General features: G+C 35.8%; 1 protein-coding gene across 6 annotated transcripts in view; it reads left to right on the top strand.

The window, feature by feature from the left end:
* MCF2L (MCF.2 cell line derived transforming sequence like) overlaps positions 1 to 22,507 on the top strand; it is a 132,021-nt gene that overhangs the window by 55,223 nt on the left and 54,291 nt on the right. Inside the window, exon 1 of one of the 6 annotated variants that reach the window (XM_070751149.1) lies at positions 416 to 618. The exons of 4 other annotated variants lie outside the window; for them this stretch is intronic. In XM_070751149.1, the coding sequence (XP_070607250.1) occupies positions 609 to 618 (10 nt within the window). In that variant the 5' untranslated portion in view covers positions 416 to 608. Of the gene's footprint in view, positions 1 to 415; positions 619 to 10,255; positions 10,315 to 22,507 lie in introns of those variants that run through there. One more of the 6 variants, XM_070751150.1, reaches the window with a different exon arrangement.

Genomic DNA, 22,507 nt, shown 5'->3' with positions numbered 1-22,507 from the left:
ATGTATGGTATGTTTGTTTGTGTGTATGTCTGCTTTAATAATGTTTTTTAAAAATGTTTTTAAATTATTAGATTTGTCTTTAATTGTTCTATTGTTGTGAGCCGCCCGAATCTACGGAGAGGGGCGGCATACAAATCAAATCAAATCAAATCAATAAATAAAATAAATTGATGCCAAAAGAATCATAGGAACTTACCACCTATTAGTTTATCTGTCTGATCTTTATTGAATTGTTCCTTATTTCAATAAAAATCTTTTCATTTATAAAGGTTGTGCACTCTCAAAACTAAAAAAAGAAACTAGAATATATGCCTATCCTTGTAGCTAATTTTAGATCAATACTCTCAAGGTGTGGTTAGTAAAGTAGGCATACCTGGTTTAAATAAACATCCTGCTTAAAGTTACTGTAGGTAACTTTTATTGCTAAGAGTAATGTAAGGATGACAGGTAATTTTAAATGGCTCTACATAGGTTATTATTTTAAAGGAACACAATTCATTCAGGAGTAAAATAAATCCTACTTGTGTGAAGATGAGTTATGTTGATATTTCAGTAGAAGAAATAGAAAATTACTATTGTTTTCCTGTCATTGCTCTTGCCTAGTTTCTATGGTTCCTGGTAAGTACGTAATTTCTGTTTTGATATCCAGGTTAGAGAATTCAAGTTACAGTTTATATTATGTGACTTAGGTTAGCCTTCTGCAACATAATTGTGGGAGTTCAAATCTGAGGGTACTGAAATATGTGGGAAACTTGTGAGAGCACAAGGAGCATCAGTTTGGCTTAAAAGGCTATTTTGGAACAATTTGGACATTCAGTGCAAAATTGTATTGAGTGAGATGCTAAAGGAAGAATTCTCTCTAATGTTGTATTCTGACATAACTATTTCTTGTAGACACAGATAAATCAAAAAGATTTTAAGGGAGAAGAAATGTGTCCAGTCGTCCACACTCCTCCACATCATATTATCTAGTTGTGGTTGGGTTTCTTCTTCAAGCACCATTTCAGACTTGAAATAATTGTTCTTTATTGCATACATTGATGTTAGAGAAACTAAATACAAAGTGGAACAGTGACGAGAATAGCTGCTGAAAATGAATTAAAATTTGGGGAGAGGGTGAAAAGTGCACATTTGTACAGGTAGTTCTCAATTTATAACCATTTATTTAACTACATTTTAAAGTTATGACAGCCTCATGAAAATTGGTTGCAACCTTTCTTCATACTTACAGCCATTGTACCATAGAAACATAGAAGATTGACGGCAGAAAAAGACCTCATGGTCCATCTAGTCTGCCCTTATACTATTTCCTGTATTTTATCTTACAATGGATATATGTTTATCCCAGGCATGTTTAAATTCAGTTACTGTGGATTTACCAACCACGTCTGCTGGAAGTTTGTTCCAAGGATCTACTATTCTTTCAGTGAAATAATATTTCCTCACGTTGCTTTTGATCTTTCCCCCAACTTACTTCAGATTGTGTCCCCTTGTTCTTGTGTTCACTTTCCTATTAAAAACACTTCCCTCCTGAACCTTATTTAACCCTTTAACATATTTAAATGTTTCGATCATGTCCCCCCTTTTCCTTCTGTCCTCCAGACTATACAGATTGAGTTCATTGAGTTCATTAAGTCTTTCCTGATACGTTTTATGCTTAAGACCTTCCACCATTCTTGTAGCCCATCTTTGGACCTGTTCAATTTTGTCAATATCTTTTTGTAGGTGAGGTCTCCAGAACTGAACACAGTTCTGGAGACCACACAGCTGCGGTTGCCATGTTTAAGGCCCCACCAAGACATAAAGTCCCTGATTAAATTGGAAGTTACTCATACTCTAAAATTAGGGGACGGCATCATATTGTAGCAGACTGCCTTCTCAGTAGTTTTCTGTTCTCAAAAGTTAGATTATAAATTCAATATGTAGATAAGTAGTAATGCCTTCTGGTAAGAGTACTAACTGCTTTTAAACATAAGAGTTACTGCTGTGAATTGGGCAGCTCTAAATCATTTCAGTAAATACATAAAAATCAACTATAACAGCCACTAATAAAAGAACCATTTTAACCGGTGATTTTTGCCATTAATTAGGATTCTTCCCCAAGATGAAACTGATGGCAAGTGGGATGAGAACCAACAAAACATTCAAATATAATAGTAAAGAAATGGAAATGAGATAGAATTTCATATGTGCCATATTTATATCCAAAAGGTAAATAAGGTAGATAAGTGGTCAAAACAATGGAAACTGCAATTTAATGTTTCCAAATGTAAAATAATACACTTGGGCAAAAGGAATCCTCAATCTGAGTATTATATTGGCAGTTCTGTGTTAGCAAAAACTTCAGAAGAGAAAGATTTAGGGATAGTGATTTCTGACAGTCTCAAAATGTACAGTCAGGCAGTAGGGAAAGCAAGCAGAATGCTTGACTGCATAGCTAGAAGTATAACAAGCAGGAAGAGGGAGATTGTGATCCCGCTGGTGAGACCACATTTGGAATACTGTGTTCAGTTCTGGAGACCTCATCTACAAAAAGATATTGATAAAATTGAACAGGTTCAAAGACGGGCTACAAAAATGGTGGAAGGTCTTAAGCATAAAACGTATCAGGAAAGACTTAATGAACTCAGTCTGTGTAGTCTGGAGGACAGAAGGGAAAGGGGGGACATGATCGAAACATTTAAATATGTTAAAGGGTTAAATAAGGTTCAGGAAGTGTTTTTAATAGGAAAGTGAACATAAGAACAAAGGGGCACAATCTGAGGTTAGTTGGGGGAAAGATTAGAAGTAACATGAGAAAATATTATTTTACTGAAAGAGTAGTAGATGTTTGGAACAAACCTCCAGCAGACGTGGTTGGTAAATCCACAGTAACTGAATTTAAACATGCCTGGGATAAACATAGATCCATCCTAAGATAAAATACAGGAAATAGTATAAGGGCAGACTAGATGGACCATTAGGTCTTTTTCTGCCATCAATCTTCTATGTTTCTAAATGTTAAAAAGAACTCCAAATATTATAATTCTATGCATATTTGTACTTGAATAGGTGTATTGGGATTTTAAAAAGTCTTGAAAGCTGTGACAATGTAGTGTCACCAAAAGGAATTTTTAAAAATACAAGGCTGCAACCTTGACGGAATGAATAATTCAAAGTGACACTTTAAAAAACCTGTTTGGTGACTAAAGAATGGGAATCACTTTGCAAACATGCACATTATGTAATTTTTTTATGGCTTTCAAGTACACTGCCTTTAAGCCATTTCTGCTGTTTTGAACATCTGAATGGTAATATACAGTAATGTAAAATAAAATAAGCTCCTCTAGCACTTTTTTAGGGTAGACGCTCTTTAATATGGACGCTATCCCTTGTGTACATAGCAGAAAAGTACATAGAGTAATAATATAAACAGCAAGTGACGTCCCTTGTTACTCAGTCTTATTCTTTGCATCTGGGATTAAACAGGAAGTGTCGTAGGAAATTAAAAATAAAGAGAGAGTCATTGTTCCAAACAGAAGATCTTTTGCACGATTAAAACTCTTCCTTGAGGTAAGGACATATTTCCTTTCAGATCTGCAAAGGAGCTTAGGATACAGTTTAGTTCACTGTGTCTCTGTATTATGAAAAAAGACATCTTGTGGAGGCTGTTTTCTGTATTAATAGGGTTACTCTAGCTCAACTGCAAAATGCTAGATAATAGCAGAGTCAGAATATTTTGCATATCTCTGTCTTTGGGTGTTTCAGTTTTTCAACCCATGTATAATTTCTAATTACTGACTTGCTGAATTTTACTTGTAATTAATTGAATTTTTGTCATACTCCATTCAGGCTTTGGGACTATAACTGTGATGGCGATCCTATGGCCCATGCACTGGAAGTGGCACGCAGAGCCATCTCTCTGGGCATGGTAGCAATTACCTGTTGCTCTTCCAGTTTTCCAGTGCACATATGCACGTTGGCCAGTTGGTCTTTGCACAAGAGTGCAGGAAACTGGAAGAGCAGCTCTCTAGTGTGCATGTGTGCACAAGGAAACTGAGCTTCCAGTTTCTAGCACACACATGCACTCTAGCCAGCTGGTCTTCTTGCGAGTTTACGAAAGGCAAAAGGCAAGGAGGGTGGGGGCAGTTCTAATCACCCAGGGGAGCTGGTTCCAGAGGGTCGGGGCCACCACAGAGAAGGCTCTTCCCCTGGGACCCGCCAAACAACATTGTTTAGTCGACGGGACCCGGAGAAGGCTCACTCTGTGGGACCTAACTGGTCACTGGGATTCGTGCGGCAGAAGGTGGTTTTGGAGATAGTCTGGCCCAATGCCACATAGGGCTTTATAGGTCATAACCAACACTTTGAATTGTGTCCGGAAGCAGATCGGCAGCCAATGCAGTCCGCGGAGTGATGACCAGTTATGGGCATGTCCTTAAAAATTCTAATTTTAAAAATTCCATTGACATTCATTCACCAAATCATGCTAAAAAACATTTGTTGGTCGGGGGAAAGATCTAGTAACTCCAGGCCTGGCGACAAAGATGAGTATTTAAACTCTTTCGGAAGGCAAAGAGGATGGGGGCAGTGCGAATCTCTGGGGGGAGCTTATTCCAGAGGACCGGGACCCCCACAGAGAAGGCGCTTTCCCTAGGTCCTACCAGCCGACATTGTTTGGTTGACGAGACCCTAAGGAGACCAACTCTGTGGAACCTCACTGGTCCCTGGGATTCGTGCGGCAGAAGGTGGTCTTGGAGATAGTCTGGCCTGATGCCACATAGGGCTTTATAGGTCATAACCAACACTTTGAATTGTGTCCGGAAGCAGATCGGCAGCCAATGCAGTCCGCGGAGTGATGATCAGATATGGGCATGTCTTGGCCCAAAACCGCTTGTGCGGCTGCATTTTGATAGGCAATAGCAAATCTATAGGGATCCAGTTTCTTCTGCTTGAAAGGGGTGATATTCTGCTCTCCTTCACAGCTGGAGGTTCACTCCTCTCCTAGCCATGTTTCCAGGAAAGGTTGAAAGTTGCTGCTATTGCTTCTGTTTCCTACTTCCTTATGTTCTGTGGCTATTCACAAGAATGGTAAACACTTGCAGATTGTCTCTGGAAATCTGGCTGGAAGGAAAGTGCAACTCTTGATATGAAGGAAGGCAAATATTGACTCTTGGCGTAGTCTCTTGCAGCTGGGGCTGAAGTAGAAGAGTTACGTCATCCTCTCTAGATCCCCCATTTCAACCTTTAACCAGGAGCTTTCCCACAGGGGCCTTTCCCACCATATTCCAACTTTGTCCACTGCAAAGTTGTTCCTTGTTTTTTGTCCCAGGCTGGTCACTTTCTATCAAAGACAGCCCTAGGAAATACGTATTTTATTCAACCACTAAACCTGATTTGAAATCCCAAATGTTCAAGGTTCCTTATTACTCACAATTGAAAAAGATTAAAAGCCAATTGCTTCCTCCCACCCTGACCTGCGATAGAATGAATTTTTTTTAGCCTGCTTTCCATTAAAGTAAAGTGAAATGGATGTATATTTGATTATTGCCTCTTATAAGAGGGTGACATGGGAGAAAAACATGATTTTTTTTTTCATTGAGAACTACAAATATTTTTGTCTCTTGGCAGATTGGCAATCATTGTCAGGTAATTCTGCTGCATCTGAAGATACAAATCTTGCCAAGTTTCATGATTTGATTTAATATTTTTGCGCTGTTATTCAGTAATAACATCAAGGCAAATATTGGTGCTTCCAGAGACATAGCCAAAGCAAAATTAATTAAGTTAATGGTTGTTATTTTTGCATGCTTTCTTTTAAACTTTAAATTTTTAAGGTCTTGATTCTTAAGCTATAGAATTGTACAATGAATAGCTAAGGGAGCTAGTTATGTTTAGTCTAAGATAAGAGTCATCCTGGACAGGGAATTAGACTAGAAGACGAAGAGCTGAAGTGGCGCAGCAGGTAGAGTACCGTATTGCAGGCCACTAAAGCTGACTGTAGATCTGCAAGTCAGCGGTTCAAATCTCATCACCGGCTCAAGGTTGACTCAGCCTTCCATCCTTCTGAGGTAGTTAAAATGAGAACCCGGATTGTGCTGGCTCTGTTAAAAAAGTGCTATTGCTAACATGTTGTAAGCCGCCCTGACTTTAAAAAAAAAAAAATCAAATAAATAAATAAATAAATAAATAAGAAAGAAAGAAAGAAAGAAAGAAAGAAAGAAAGAAAGAAAGACATCCAATGTCCCCTCCAGCTCTATGATTTTATGATTCTATGGTTAGGTTTATGGTTAGGTTTATTGGATTTATATGCCGCCCCTCTCCGCAAACTCGGGGCGGCTATGATCCTGCATTGGTTCTATCTTATTCAGAGTTCCTCCATGCATTTTATTTTTCATTTTCTTATATTTCTTTCATTTTTAACTTAATTTTGTTACAGTCACAACAATGTATTGATTGATTGATTGATTCGATTATGTGCCTTCTTATCATGCTCTGACATGCAAAGGACAATTTTAGGCAAGAATCTTTGCAATTCATATTGTATCACATTACAATCTGTATCACATTAATAGGACCAAATAATGATTATTATTTGATATCAAAGAGATTTGGAGCATGAGATCCTAAGACCTGTCTACAACTCCTTAAAGCAGCTGCACTGTTTTTCGGAAGCACAATAATTTTGCATTTCTATATATCATGAATATATTTTTCAGCTAATAGTATTAACCATTGAAATCACATCCACAAGGAAGTAGAGTAATTCAGTTGCTCAGTGCCTAATCCCTTAAATCTGTTTATCATCTCTCCCCACCTAATTTCATCATAGATGTGAGACTGAAAAATATAATAAATGATATGCTCCAGTTTGCCAGCACTGCAAGAGCAGAGGTACTGTTCCACTGAACATTTCCAAAATCTTTCCATATGTTGAAGCCTTTTAACAAGCACGTTCAATGCAGAGTAAAAAGATGCTTTATATATTCTTAAGAGGATGTTTTCACACCCCTGAATTGCAGGAGGAACCAAAATATCTCTAAGAGAAGTAATCTAGCTGAAGCATAGCACCAGAGTCACGGGTGAATGCCGAACCAAAGTTGAATTGGCTGTAGGCCTGTCTATCCACATTTTTTACCTTAAGTCTCTTCTACTGTGTGACAGTGGCTTCAAAGCAGTAAAGAGAGAAGCAACAGCAAGAATCTGAAATAATTAGCATGGATTCATAGACTCTTGCAGGGGCAAGATCACGCGGATTATGTTGCTATCATGTCTGTTTTGACCTACATAAGTCCACGAGCTGTACTGATAGATTTCCTTGATTACATCCAGCTAAGCATGTAACTTTACTGCATTTTGATTTGATTTGATTTGATTTGATTTGAGATGCAACATTCCTTACTGTTTTATAGTATTTAAGATCTACAACAAACTATGGCTCAACTCAACACATGAAACATTGATGTTTATTTATGTTATTTTACAATTATTTGTATGCTACTTACTTTAGTAGCTTTGTACTGTTGCTTATTGGAAAGGTGCCTTTTTAAATATTAGTTTGCATGAATTATTAGGGGTTTTTTATGTTAATGAAATAAAAATGAATAATAAATAATAAAATGCAGAATTAGACATGATGACAAAACGTTTGAACAATCAAGCGGAAACAGAATTTTATAAAATATGGGACAAAGTATATGAATGGTGGAATCTCAAAAATAGTTTTAAAATTATATAAGAATGAATTTATAACCATTTGAATTTATTAATTTGAATATATATATGATAGAATATTAAGAAACTAAAATGATAAGGTTTTTCTGTTAGATTGAATAAGAGAATTTTAATTATTTTATAACATTGTAATAATAGATATAAAGTAATAGATTAAAAATAGTATAAAGATAGAGTATTTTTGCAATATTATAAATTTTAAATGTTTTTTTATTTGTTTAATTAATTAATTGACATTAACTATTTTAATTATATTATCAAACTGATATTTTGTAGATAGAAGAATTTATTTGAGTCATATGAACTATAACATAAAGACTGTAGAGGTAAATTTAATAAGAACGTAGAATATATGTGTTCTATTTCTGTATTGATAGAAACATAGAAACATAGACGTCTGACGGCAGAAAAAGACCTCATGGTCCATCTAGTCTGCCCTTATACTATTTTCTGTATTTTATCTTAGGATGGATATATGTTTATCCCAGGCATGTTTAAATTCAGTTACTGTGGATTTATCTACCACGTCTGCTGGAAGTTTGTTCCAAGGATCTACTAGTCTTTCAGTAAAATAATATTTTCTCATGTTGCTTTTGATCTTTCCCCCAACTAACTTCAGATTGTGTCCCCTTGTTCTTGTGTTCACTTTCCTATTAAAAACACTTCCCCCTTGGACCTTATTTAACCCTTTAATATATTTAAATGTTTCGATCATGTCCCCCCTTTTCCTTCTGTCCTCCAGACTATACAGATTGAGTTCATTAAGTCTTTCCTGATACGTTTTATGCTTAAAACCTTCCACCATTCCTGTATCCCGTCTTTGGGCCCGTTCAATTTTGTCAATATCTTTTTGTAGGTGAGGTCTCCAGAACTGAACACAGTATTCCAAATGTGGTCTCACCAGCATTCTATATAGCAGGATCATAATCTCCCTCTTCCTGCTTGTTATACCTCTAGCTATGCAGCCAAGCATCCTACTTGCTTTCCCTACCGCCTGACTGCACTGTTCACCCATTTTGAGACTGTCAGAAATCACTACCCCTAAATCCTTCTCTTCTGAAGTATTTGCTAACACAGAACTGCCAATACAATACTCTGATTGAGGATTCCTTTTCCCCAAGTGCATTACGTATTTTACATTTGATCTGATTATAGTTAGATTTTTCTTTTTTGTACTAGTTAGACTTCTATGATAAGCGGAGCAATGGTAGCTCCCTTAAATATTAAATGTTGTCTGTCTTGTTTGTCTAAAGAAAAATAATAAAAATATTAAAATAAATAAATAATAAAATGAAATTTTCCAAAAAAATCACTACTGTACTTGCTATAGTATAGAATTTGAAGTGAATATTAGATAGAATTACCACAATAATATTAAGGTATTTTAGAATTTGCATTGGCATCATTCAGTCTCGAAAGACCACGGTATCTTAGAATTACCATGATAGTATTTAGTTATCTTATAAAGAGAAAATACTGCATTAAAAGTAAATGTTATTTTTAAAAGAATATTGTTTTAACTCTATATCAAATCTATTGATATAAAAACTGCAGACTGAATATTTTCAGCACGTAAACGTATAAGAAAAAGCAAAACTGAAATTCTTAATAATTGCTTCTCTCAGGTTCTATTTATTTTTGTGCTTATTTGTTTTACTGAGCCCAAGATTGCTAGCAAGTAATCTTGAAGTCACTAATTAACAGATAATCTGCTCAATGAAGTAAGAACATTCTTAACAAGAGTAGCGGTGAGTTCACTGGCCTGCTTGGATTATATTTAAGGAGGACCATCTCTTTTTGTCATTTTATAAATGCCATTAAATGTCATTAAAATACAAATAATCAGAATTAGATCATATTATGCTTTGTAACCTAATTCATCTGCATGGATAAGAAATATTTATAGGTCTCTAAATTTCTGCAAATCTCTATCACATTTTATTCCAATGTATCAAGAACTATGAGAATGATTACATTTATGCTACTTTAAAGAAGGATTTGTAAGGAACATAAACTTTGCCTTTATTGAAAAATTTTAAAAAAATCATAATCTATGGATATTTATTTGAACATGTGCAATATTTTATTGTGCATAAATCCATTTCTGTGAAGCTCAAACTCTACATGGAGATTTGAGAGCTGTACTTCTTCTCTGCCTTTGCTTTAAGTGTATGAGATCCGTGGGTTTCATTTCAAATGTGAACTTTCCTTTCCATTTCAAAGAAATGTTCCATTACAAAGCTCCTTAAGAGAGGCAACTATCAGGTGACCTCTGGTGTTCTCTGAAGCTGAAAAGAGATGGCTCTACTTGATAGGTTACCATTTGTTAAAGAAGGGTTCCTCGAGGGAGTATTTTGACATGCCACTCCAAGAGAGGTTTGGAATTAATTTGTTTGGAAAATTGGGTGTTAAATTTGCCCAGGGATTGCTCTCATGTTCTGAACAACTGACAACTCAAGTCGGTGAATTCAGTGCATGTTTGTTTATGACCAGAGGACAGAAAAGCAGCACTAGACCAGTTGAAGCTAACCCTTCCTGGATCGTTGACTTTAAATGTAATTTGAAGAAAGGCAGCTTGTCCCACTGAGCTGGAAGTTTATGGTAATAGGCAGTGCCTTTTTCTTGTGTTTTAAAGCAAGGCTCACAGATATACTGAGTTTTAAGTACATTGATTTATTGCCAGACTTTGAATTCAGTGTTTTTGTTTTACAAGATTATTGCACAATTGTGATATTTTTCTAAAGAAAAACAAAGGTTTGTCCGACTTTCGTGGGTTTTCCCCCCTCTTCCTCTCTTTTCCTCCTCTTGACTTTATTGTACTAAGGTAACTGGTAACTCTTTAATGCTTTTTGTGCATTGTTAGATTATTGTGCCTATTTCATAACATAGCTTATGTTCTTTTGTGTACAGTATTACAAAATCATTTTAAAATTCATTTGCACTTATTACTTAAAATGCTGTTTAAGTTACTTGCCCCAGGATGTTGCAAACAGAATGATTGCATATACTTGGTTGTTCTTTTATAAACCCTTCTCTGACTTGAGAGACACTAGGCTGTTTGAGACTAGTGCAGGCATGAGGATATAGTGCTTTTTAATGTTTTTATTCCACTGTTTCTCAAACTTTTTAGCACAGAAAATTCACTCATGCACACAGAAGCATGTATTTAATTGGACTTAATTAAACTTTCTGTTGTAATCTTGCCTTTTAGAAGGGTATAAATGAAACATTGGAGACCCTCTTTTCAGTAAATAGTGAAGCTACAGTCCACTATGAAACTGAAAGCTTGTTTTTGTGGAAATTTGGGAGGAGGGGAGAGGGAAACCGAATACTAGTGAAGATTCTGTTCACGTCCTTTGCCTTGTATTCTCTTTGGTGTGCCTAACTGTTGCAAAGGAATACAGCACAGGATTATAGCATACAGCACTGTGTCATGTCAGGTTGGTGATTTGCATTTTAACATTTCTTTATTCTAAATTATTCTGTTTAGAGTAAGATTTACGATAAGTGACAATCAAAACCTCATTGTATAGTGTGAATGAACATCCTTCTTTTTAAAGTAACTTCAGTCTTCCCAGGGTATTTTGCATTCAAGGCAATGTTATCCTTTTTATGGCATGGTTTCTGCTGAACATAATAAAAAATTGTGGTTAAGTAAACATTAAATAAGCTAAAACGTAGCTCATTAAAAATTAAATTTTAACCATTTGTGCCAACAAGTTTGCAATATTTTATGGGAAATGGGAACAAACTATTTTAAGTGAATTCTAATAAATATCTGTTCAACTATTGTGCCAGCTACTTTGGTATAAATCATACCAAAAAATCATGAATAATCTTTCAGCTAGAATTATTGTTCAATCCAGTTTAAGTTGCCATTGGGGAAGGAAAGATCTTTTAACTTGCTTTTTCTCTGCAAATTGAGCTGCTATTAAGCAATGGATGAAACTTCGTGAAACTTGCATTATGGCATTATGCCAAAATAATATATAAAAATGAAGCCTTTTCATAGCCACTGGCAGTTCTGTGATAATCTATGATGAAAATAATTGTATTAGCCTTCATTGTCTTGAAGTTCATTGATTGTAAAAAATACATAAATTGCAAGACCACTCTTAGCCTTTTCTAAAATGTTATTGATAGCTCAGATTTTATGCAAAAGAGCACTTGGGTTTGAATTGGGTTAAACATAGAACAAGAAGGATATGAGAGACTCCCAACATCTTTCATGATCTGTGGGATGTTAATAGACATACACATGAGTTTGAGTTTAACTTACAATAGGAACATGACATTTTTAAAACTTTGATTGTTTCTTTTAATTCTCAGTTTACAAGATCAATGTGAGTTTTCAATTGTTTAACTTACAAAACCTAATCCCTTCATTAGGCAATAATAAAGCTAAGTATAGAGGACTCATCAATCCTAAAATCTCCTCAAATATTGAAGTTGTAATGCTTAATTTTATTGATTAAATTGTACGCCATCTAGAACCTCTCTCTAAGGGAGATAGGTGGTTAAGAAATTGAAATACTGTATAAATAAATAGGTTGCCTAATTGTTTTGTAGTTCCCTGGAAAATAATTATATTTTTGTTATTTTGCTATATGTACAATTCTTGCTATTTTGCTATATGTACAATTTTTGTTATTTTGCTATATATACAATGTTTTGCAACTGGAAAGATTCTTTTCAACAGAGTTTCTCAATTTTAAATATCTGGATTTCAATTCCTGGAATTTTTCAGCTAGGACAGCTGACTGGGGAATTCTGAGAATTGAAGTCTGAATGAATTCCCCAGTCTCTAGCCGGATGACTTTAAATCATCCAAGTTGAGAAGCACTGCTTTAAAGCATCCTCATTGTTCATTACAAGAATAATATAGACATCCAATTCACTCTTGGTGACTTCACTGAGTACAGTATTTTCAATTTATGGAGAAGTTGTATTATTTTAGCTTCCTAAACTCAGATCAGTGCTCAATGGCATTTATCCATTGGGCATTCAATTGTTCTAGTTTGCAAAGAAACAATTATTCATAATTCTGTCACATATTCATCATTAAATTCATACAGATTTTTCTATTAGCTTCTGTTTTGGATTTAAAAAAATATTTTATACCGATTGTCTATTACAATTAAATACACATAAAGGTTTAAAGGTTTTTCCTCTCCAGTCATGACCAATATCAGGCAGCGTGTCATCTCTAATTCTCAGCCAAGGGAACCTGTGTTTTCTCAGAGGATTTTTCTGTCATCATATGTCCAGCATAAAAATACAGAACCCAGTAACCATCCTGCCAAAGTGATACTTATCTATCTGTTTGCATTTACATGCTTTCAAACTGCTAGGGTGGCAGGACTTTGAGCGAGTATTTTATTTATTTATTTGTTTGTCAAACATGTACAAGATGGCAGGTATTGGTATAAACATAGGCAAAAAGATGATGTCATAAGCACAGATAAATGATGACAATAGGACAGTAAGACAGGGACTCTATGAACAATGATGGTGTGCTTATGCAGGCCCCTTACAGACCTCTTAGGAATGGGATGAGTAAGGAGACCTCACCCCATCAAATGGCAATCAGGTCTGTGCTGTCAGCTTTCCACTTGACAAGCTCAACATCTTAACCGCACAGCCATCACAATGTATCCTAAAATGCACATCTTTGACAACTGATTAATTGATAATAATATCAGTATTATTTTAATATTACAGTATATTGATACAATTGATAATATCAGTAATAAAACCATCTCCTTCATCATAACCACATTTATTAAAACCTATTAATTTTAAGTGTGCAACAGAAATGCTGCTTATATAATTTTCAGATAGGATATTTTGAAACGACAATGCATTTGAAATATTCCAGCAAAGTTAAAAGAGAAAGAAAAACTAAGATTAAAAAAAGAAGGAAAGTGGAGGTGAATATTTCTAGGGTTTTGCTATTCATTCAATTTCTTTTTGAAAGCAATAAATATTTTCAGTCTTTTTTCTCAGTCTCTGTTTCTGACCCTTTTTTTTTTTTGAGTTTGTTAAGGAGAGCTTTGTAAGGAAATGTTAAGTGAAGAAGACCCAAACTGACATCTGCTCCTTTAGTTCATTCAATGCTTTGTAGTCATTTTCCACATAAAGATCCCTACAATCTAATCTTTTTCTAATTACAGCCTCCTTAGTTGAGAGTTAGACCAGCTGCTGGAGGAGATGAGATGGAGCCCAAAGGAATACAAAGTTAAACATGGGCCTCGGGGCTTTGGTTCCCATTTGTAGTTGATGAATGCTATGTATTTAAGTCATAATATAGTGAACATTCTTAAATAAAATGAAAGATTCATGCTGTGGACCTATTACAAAAGATGCCCTTGTATTTTCTGAATAGTATTTCACTTTCAAGACACGATTCTCAAATATGTGTTTTATGCACTTAAAATAGAACATTTATCATTAGGACTTTCTTTGGTTGGCCCATATCTCTGTTGTTAAGAATGCAAAACATGTTTATAAAAATAGTGTTTTTATTTACTTATATATTGCATTTCTTTCATTTACTTAGTAACAGAACTCAAAGATTCCTGACAGCTTTAAAAATAATAAAAAATGCTTTTAAGAGCATCCATAATATTACTAATGTTCTGTCTGGGTCCCTCCAGCAAACACCAACCCAAAAAGAGAATTCAGACACACTGGTAAAAAGCAAAGGCAGTTTATAGAATTCAAAGCAAACACAGGTAACAGAAAATGTCCTTACAAACAGGAACACGCTGAAACTTCAAAGATGTTTCACGAAGACCATGAAGTAAAACAGGATTCTTGCTGTCAAAAACAACGCTGGAGATAAGAAACATACGCCTCCCCCAAGTCTTCCAGTCTTCTAGGCCACAAGCCAAGATCAGAGACGCCGAGAAGCAAAGCAGGGTCACAGAACTTCCAGTTGATAACGCTCCACATGGCTTCAAGGGCTGGCCTGCCTTTTAAACCCTGCTGAGGAGAACCACACCCAAACCCAGCTGTTGCCAATTCAGTGATGCCAATACCTTTCTAATTGGTCCCGTCTCTGAGCTGCACGTCTCTGTCTCATGTCAATTATAGCCTGTGCTTCCTCATCCAATGAGGCCAGACTACTGGCTGGGGAGAGCCCCCCCCCCCCGGGCTCTCAGGCTGCTCCCCCTCATCCTCTTCCTGACTTTCCTCTCCCCCGTCTGCTTGGTCCTCCCCCTCCTGTTCACTGTCCTCCTCCTCCAGGCCTGGATCCAGCAGAGACGCAGCCGGTCCCTGAGGAGCCTCAGGCTGAATCACAACAACTAATGGGGAGTTAACTTCTGCCTTCCCAACAAAATGTCTTTCCGATGTGTTCATGAGTTATTAGAATTCATTTTCTAACTGGGGACTTCCTACAGCTATGGGAATTCTACTTTCAGTTATCCAAAAGAAGAGAAGGAGGAGAGAAACATTTATTAACATGTTAGGGAAAACTTATGTCCCTGCTTATTAAGTAGAAAGTGAGAAAGCTCTAATCTTCTTTTTACATTCAAATAACTTGCTTGAAATTTGTCTAGCTTTGGTTCCAACACCAAGATCTAGTTAGCAGCAATGAGTTGTAGCCAGATAGCTTCTCAAACTAGAGTTGATAAGGATAAATGAGAAAAAGAGTTTTCCCTTCTAGTATTGCTGTTATGTTTTATATACATAGGACCTTTATTTCAGCATTTTTGTTATGTTTTCTGTTCCTGATGCCCCTGGCCTGGTGCTTTACTATGGGCAAAAAATAACTATTGATTGGTAGTAGTGCTAAAGAATTTTAACAGCGCTAGCAATTGGTCTTGGCCATGCAAGGTAATAATATGCTTTTATGGTTCTCTCATTAGATTTATTTCAATCACTGATATCACTATTACTCTAATTTTCCTGGCAATATTCTAAAATGATGATTTGTTGATGATATTAGCCAAAATAAATAATATATGAGATGAGAATAATTGAATCTTATGTATATACACTGCTCAAAAAAATAAAGGGAACACTTAAACAACACACTATAACTCCAAGTAAATCAAACTTCTGTGAAATTGCTTTTTTGGAATAATGAGCTTAACAGTTTTGTAAGATTCAAATAGGAAGTGAATTTGATGACCAGCAATTAATGTAAAGGTTATCGTAATGTTTTAATATTAGATAGATGAAAGCTATACTTTAAGAGGTTTTTGAATATATAAGATATGGTATGTTTTTACAGTTACTTTGTGAAAGAAAGTGATATAAGAGCCTCCATTGAATGATTACAAAGTAGAAAGATAAAATTTGTATATGTTTTACAATAAGTTGGATTTTGTGTTGGAAACTATGTATGTATGTATTTATTTATTCATTATTTTATTTATTCATTTGTCCAATACACAAATACATAGGAAGAAAAATAGACATGTAGTAATATATATAAGGGTAAAGTGAGCTTAGAGGAGAGGATATATGAAAGAAAGAAACTATATATGATTAATTGAGAGAAAGGAAAGACAATTGGACAGGGGACGAAAGGCACACTGGCGCACTTATGTACGCCCTTTACTGGCCTCTTAGGAATCTGGAGAGGTCAATCGTGGATAGTCTAAGGGAGAAATGTTGGGGGTTAGGGGTTGACACAATTGAGTCTGGTAATGAGTTCCACACTTCGATAACTCGATTGTTGAAATCATATTTTTTACAGTCAAGTTTGGAGCGGTTCGTATTAAGTTTGAATCTGTTGCGTGCTCTTGTGTTGTTGCGGTTGAAGCTGAAGTAGTCATTGACCCGTAGGACGTTGCAGCTTTTTAACTTTGTGTTGGAGAAAAAATAAAAAAAATTATGAGGAAAAAAAACTTCTATGACATCAAACTGTCCCCTCAGGAAGCAACACTGATTGACAATCAATTTCACATGCTGTTGTGCACATTCAACTTTCTATAGAACAAAGTATTCAATGAGAATATTTCATTCATTCAGATCTAGGATCCATTCTTTGAGGGTTCCCTTTATTTTTTTGAGCAGTATAGAAAGTATTCTTGACTTCTGAGCTACAGAGAAGAGACAGATCTTTTGTGTAACACCCTCCCCTCAAAAGAACACCTCACAGGCAATTTGTTTAAATGGGGTTAAGTCACAGCCAACAAAGAAAAAGAGAGAGTTTAATGTTTCCAAATGTAAAATAATGCACTTGGGGAAAAGGAATCCTCAATCTGAGTATTGTATTGGCAGTTCTGTGTTAGCAAAAACTTCAGAAGAAAAGGATTTAGGGGTAGCGATTTCTGACAGTCTCAAAATGGGTGAGCAGTGCAGTCAGGCGGTAGGGAAAGCAAGTAGGATGCTTGGCTGCATAGCTAGAGGTATAACAAACAAGAAGAGGGAGATTGTGATCCTGCTGTATAGAGCGCTGGTGAGACCACATTTGAAATACTGTGTTCAGTTCTGGAGACCTCACCTACAAAAAGATATTGACAAAATTGAACGGGTCCAAAGACGGGCTACAAGAATGGTGGAAGGGCTTAAGTATAAAACTTATCAGGAAAGACTTAATGAACTCAATCTGTATAGTCTGGAGGACAGAAGGAAAAGGGGGGACATGATTGAAACATTTAAATATGTTAAAGGGTTAAATAAGGTTCAGGAGGGAATTGTTTTTAATAGGAAAGTGAACACGAGAATAAGGGGACACAATCTGAAGTTAGTTGGGGGAAAGATCAAAAGCAACATGAGAAAATATTATTTTACTGAAAGAGTAGTAGATCCTTGGAACAAACTTCCAGCAGACGTGGTAGATAAATCCACAGTAACTGAATTTAAACATGCCTGGGATAAACATATATCCATCCTAAGATAAAATACAGAAAATAGTATAAGGGCAGACTAGATGGACCATGAGGTCTTTTTCTGCCGTCAGACTTCTATGTTTCTATGAGAGATGAATTAAAATCTTCATTTGGTAATACGGGGGGGGGGGTGTCCCAGATCATTTCTTTCTCCCACCTTTTTTTCTAAAAGTAAGTTAACTGACAGAAATTAAACTAACTAATACTGCCTTGTAACAGTAGGTGAATATGCACTTTTTTTCTCAAATGTTCTTCTCTCCAGTTATAGGTAGTCCTCAACTTATGACCTCAATATTTGTGTTGCTAAGTGAGACATTTGTTATGTGAGTTTTGCCCCATTTAATGACCTTTCTTGCCACAGTTGTTAAGTGAATCACTGCAGTTGTGAATTTGGTAAATGGTTGTTATGTGAAACTGGCTTCCCCATTGACTTTGCTTGTCAGAAGGTCACAAAAGGTGATCATATGACCCCAGGACACTGCAAACATCATGAATATGAATCAGTTTCCAATGGGCAAATTTTGATCCCATGACCATGGGATTGTTGCAGTTTTCCTTAAGTGTGGAAAACCGTAATAACTCATTTTTTTTCACTGCTGTTGTAACTTCAAACATTCACTAAATGAACTGTTGTAAGTCAAGAACTACCTGTATTCCTTATATAGGATTGAGCTACAGTTTGAGTTCCTTGTGCAAACAATAAAATCACTGTAATCTGGCTCCTCTCTGTATTATCTTACCGTTCTCCCTGGTCACCATGTTAAATTTTATCAACCCAGGGCTTTTGATAATTTCCCCAAAATTAGCAATCGGAATTCTCTCTAATACAACTCTGTTTCCATGTGTCTGTGCTTTTATATGTGTTAAGCATATTTATCTTTTTCTGCATAGGCAATCTTGAAAGCTACTAAAGATGTTGATGGGTATATGCAATAGTGCTGCTGATTTTTTTCATTATATATATATATATATATATATATATATATATATATATATATATATACACACACACACACACACACACACACACACACACACACACACACATACATACATCTTTTAAAAATTGAGCATTCAGTTTCCTGTATAAAAAAATTATCCTTATAAGAATTGTGGCAGTGCTGCTGTCCATGGTACATCTCTACTTTAGGTAGCGTAATTAAATTGCAAGATATAGTTCACGTTTACATTATCAAACTACTTCATATAATTGTACAGAAATAGCCCTCTTATTAGTATTTTTATGTATAGGTTGAGTAGTACTTACTGATGAGTTTATCTGAGGTAATAAAACATTTATCAGCACCCATATTCAAAAGTGTAAGATTTGTATTACTATACTGTACTTGTCTTATCGCCTCTTTAATATGATTTTCATTCCCATGCGATATAGAGTAAGTGTAAAATACCACACCCAGTGAAAGAAACCAAAACCAGAAAAGCTGGTTTCAACATTGCTGTGTTTTACATATTGCTTACATTTAAAAAAATACACTATAATACTGGAGTTCCCTATAACTTTTATTCTCCCCCTTAAATTCATACATTAGTCATGCCACAAACTCATGACACAGTACTTCTGCTTTTTAATGTTTTAATGTAGTTTCTCTGTTTTAATAAGTGTCTATAGCTCATAAGGGGAATACACTGTTACTTATCAGATTTGCTGAGCTGTGATTTCCAACATCCTTAGTCAGAGATAAGAATTACACTTTAATATGATGAAAATAATGACAATGCATCTTCAGCTTTTTAAAAATAAATTTATGTGTGATGCTAACTTAGAATTTCATGTAAATTTATCATCATAATAGGTGATCAGTAATGGAAATAGGGTAAATTCTATAAATACAGTGATTCCTCATGTTACAAACGCCTCGTCATACAAACTTTTCAAGATACAAACCTGGGGTTTAAGATTTTTTTGCCTTTTCTTACAAACTATTTTCACCTTACAAACCCCCCGTCGCCACTGGGATGCCCCGCAAAAACACAGAGGTCCAGAGGTGGGATTTCGAGGACTTCGGGTTTTTTGCAATGCTGTGATTTCACTGATGCTCCCTTCGCTAGGAAACCCCACCTCCGGACTTCTGTTGCCAGCGAAGCACTAGTTTTTGCAATGCTTGGATGCCCCTGCTGAGATTCCCCTGCAGCATCGCAAAAACACAGAAGTCCAGAGGTGGGGTTTCCTATGGAGGGGAGCCTCAGGGGAATCCTGGCAGCGCTAAAATGGGCACTTCGGCTGGCAAAAGGGGTGAATTTTGGGCTTGCACGCATTAATCGCTTTTCCATTGATTCCTATGGGAAATATTATTTCGTCTTACAAACTTTTCACCTTAAGAACCTCATCTCGGAACCAATTAAGTTTGTAAGACAAGGTATCACTGTATATTTTAGCAGCACAGCTTACTATTGCTAACTGAATACACAAGGATTTATTATAAATGTTGTCTACAATATATCCATTTTAAAAATACCCTCTATATTTAAAATATTTAAAAAATCTATTTTCTATCAAACCAGAACACTCTGACTTGCCCTGACCAGAAACCAATGTACACAGATAATAGTAGTACAAGATTTAGTTACATTGCTAAAATCCCTGGACCATACTTTGATAATAAATATTATTTTGTGTATGTTTTTATCACTTTAATGTTTTACATTCTTGTAATTATTTTATAACTTTAGAATGGTAAGACACCCTAAGTCACTTAGTTGTGTTTGGTGGCTAAAAAATGTGATGGAATGGAATGAATGAGTGGGTAGGTGGGTGGGTGAATGAGTGGATGGATGAATGAATGAATGAACGAATGAATGCTGCATAAAAATCAGTGATGGGCTCCTACGGGAACAGTCAGGAACGCAGTTCCGGTAGCAAAATTTGGAGCCCCACTCCAGACCACCCAATTTGCACTGAAAGATGTTGAAATAAAATGCATAATCCATGCTCACAGTGTGGTAGTAAACATTTTGGTAGCCCGTCACTGATAAAAATCATAGCATCATAATAGAGAATAATGTAAAGCATCATAAACCAATGATTATGTGTCTCAAATTGATAGGACAGGATAAATAGAATCTAATTGTTATTGCGATAATCACCTGTAAATAATTGGGAGAGGCAAAGGAAATATCCACCCTAATTAACTCCTGAGTTATTTAATCACTTTAAAAGTGCCTAGGAGTGATGGGGCAAACTTTTTTTTAGAAACTCCTACATACAGATCTTTCTAGGTTTGTGTTCCAGACTTTTATTTATTTGTTTGTTTATTTGCTATTTTATTTTTGTCCATTAATAGAAGCAATAGTTGGAGCAACTTTTCCAGGTATCTCGCCTAGATAGTTTTAAAAGAAAATTAATAGGGCCAAATTTCTTGGAGTAAGCTTTCACATAGATGTTAAAGAAAAATAAGTATACAGTATTTGTATATTCATCTGTTTAAGCTAGTTTTATATCTGAATTATTTCTATGCATATTTCATATACATTTATCATATTCTGACTTGGGGGGGGGTTCCTTCCTTTTCCTTTTCTGGTACCTTGGTTGTATTATTAATAGTTAAGGGACTTTATGGCACCAGGAATTCATCCATAAGAGGCATACATTTATAATAAATATAACAGGTCTGTAATGAGTGTGCCCTAAATGGCACATATTGGAGGGGTCTGTGTTTATGCATAACTACATTTCAGCTTTTTGCTTTCTTTCTTGGCTGTTGAAATTAACTTTCAATCATGACGATTGCAAATTTAAGGTGAAAAAAGATATCACTAGCAATTTGGAACTTTGTATATATAGACCTTTTTGGACCATGTGCATCTTTTTTAAACATGAACAAAATGTGCATTTAGAAGAAGTAGTAAATTAAAACACTGTGTCTTAACCTATGTGAATTTTCTGAGCTAATGCCTTGATATAACACAATAGTTTTATGTACATATAAATGTGCTTGAATAACACCAGTGTAGATAAATTATCTTATTGCAGATGTCTTTTTGCTAATTAAAACACATTTAATAAGTGAGTGTTCTGCTTTGTAAGTATGGATGAGGAATGAGGGACTATTTTGTTTAAGAATAATCATTTCTTCCTTACGGTGCAGCCATGCATGGATTAATCCTGTCAGCTCAATTATTGGAATGAGCCTTGCCAAAGCTTCTGGTGATGCTGTTGTTGCCCCTCCCTATTCCAGTTTATTTCTTCAATCGCTCAGCTTGGATCGTTGCACTACAGCTCTTCCTATTTGAGAGATTTCTCTGTTTTTTCAACTATAGTGAAAGCATATTGATTGTGTCCCCTAATGTGAATTTGTTCCAGCTTGACTAGTTGGGGAGGCATTCGAGGCACAGCTCACTCCAGGACTTATGATTATACCCAATAATCAATGAGGGAAGCACCAAGTGGTCAACCAATAATCAATGAGGTTGACCACTTGGTGCTTCCCACTGATCCTTGGATTGGTAGCCAAATTTTTATTCTGAGGCCCAACCCCTGCATTTGCTATGACAAGGGATTTGAATTCTTAGTAAGCCTGATAATTGAATTATCAGGCTTACTTCCTTTCTTCCTACACCCAATGCCTTTGCTAGAGAGGTGAGGTCAAAGGAGAGCCTTGTGGGCCAATCAGAAATAAAATGGCCACCAGAGCCATGTGGCCGAGTTGATTGGAAGGGAGGATGGAAGGAGGGTGGCTATTTATGGAACGCTTGTGGAATACCTGGTGAATTTGGGCTTTCTGTACTAGCCCAGGCTGTCCACAATTGAAATCAGGCAGTTTGCAATATAATTTCAGGGTTCAAGGTGATCGGGCCGAAATCAAAATGGTGGTGCAATGCTGTTTGGCAACTGATGGAAACAATGATGCCATTTTATTTATTGGATTGTTACATGCTGTTTTTAATCATTGTTAGCCACCCTGAGTCTAAGGAGAGGGGCGGCATACAAA

The sequence above is a fragment of the Erythrolamprus reginae genome, chromosome 4, assembly GCF_031021105.1.
Source record: "Erythrolamprus reginae isolate rEryReg1 chromosome 4, rEryReg1.hap1, whole genome shotgun sequence".
Classification (NCBI taxonomy): Eukaryota; Metazoa; Chordata; class Lepidosauria; order Squamata; family Dipsadidae; genus Erythrolamprus; species Erythrolamprus reginae.
The sequence above is the reverse complement of the archived record's forward strand: the minus strand, read 5'-3'. Positions and strand labels throughout refer to the sequence as shown.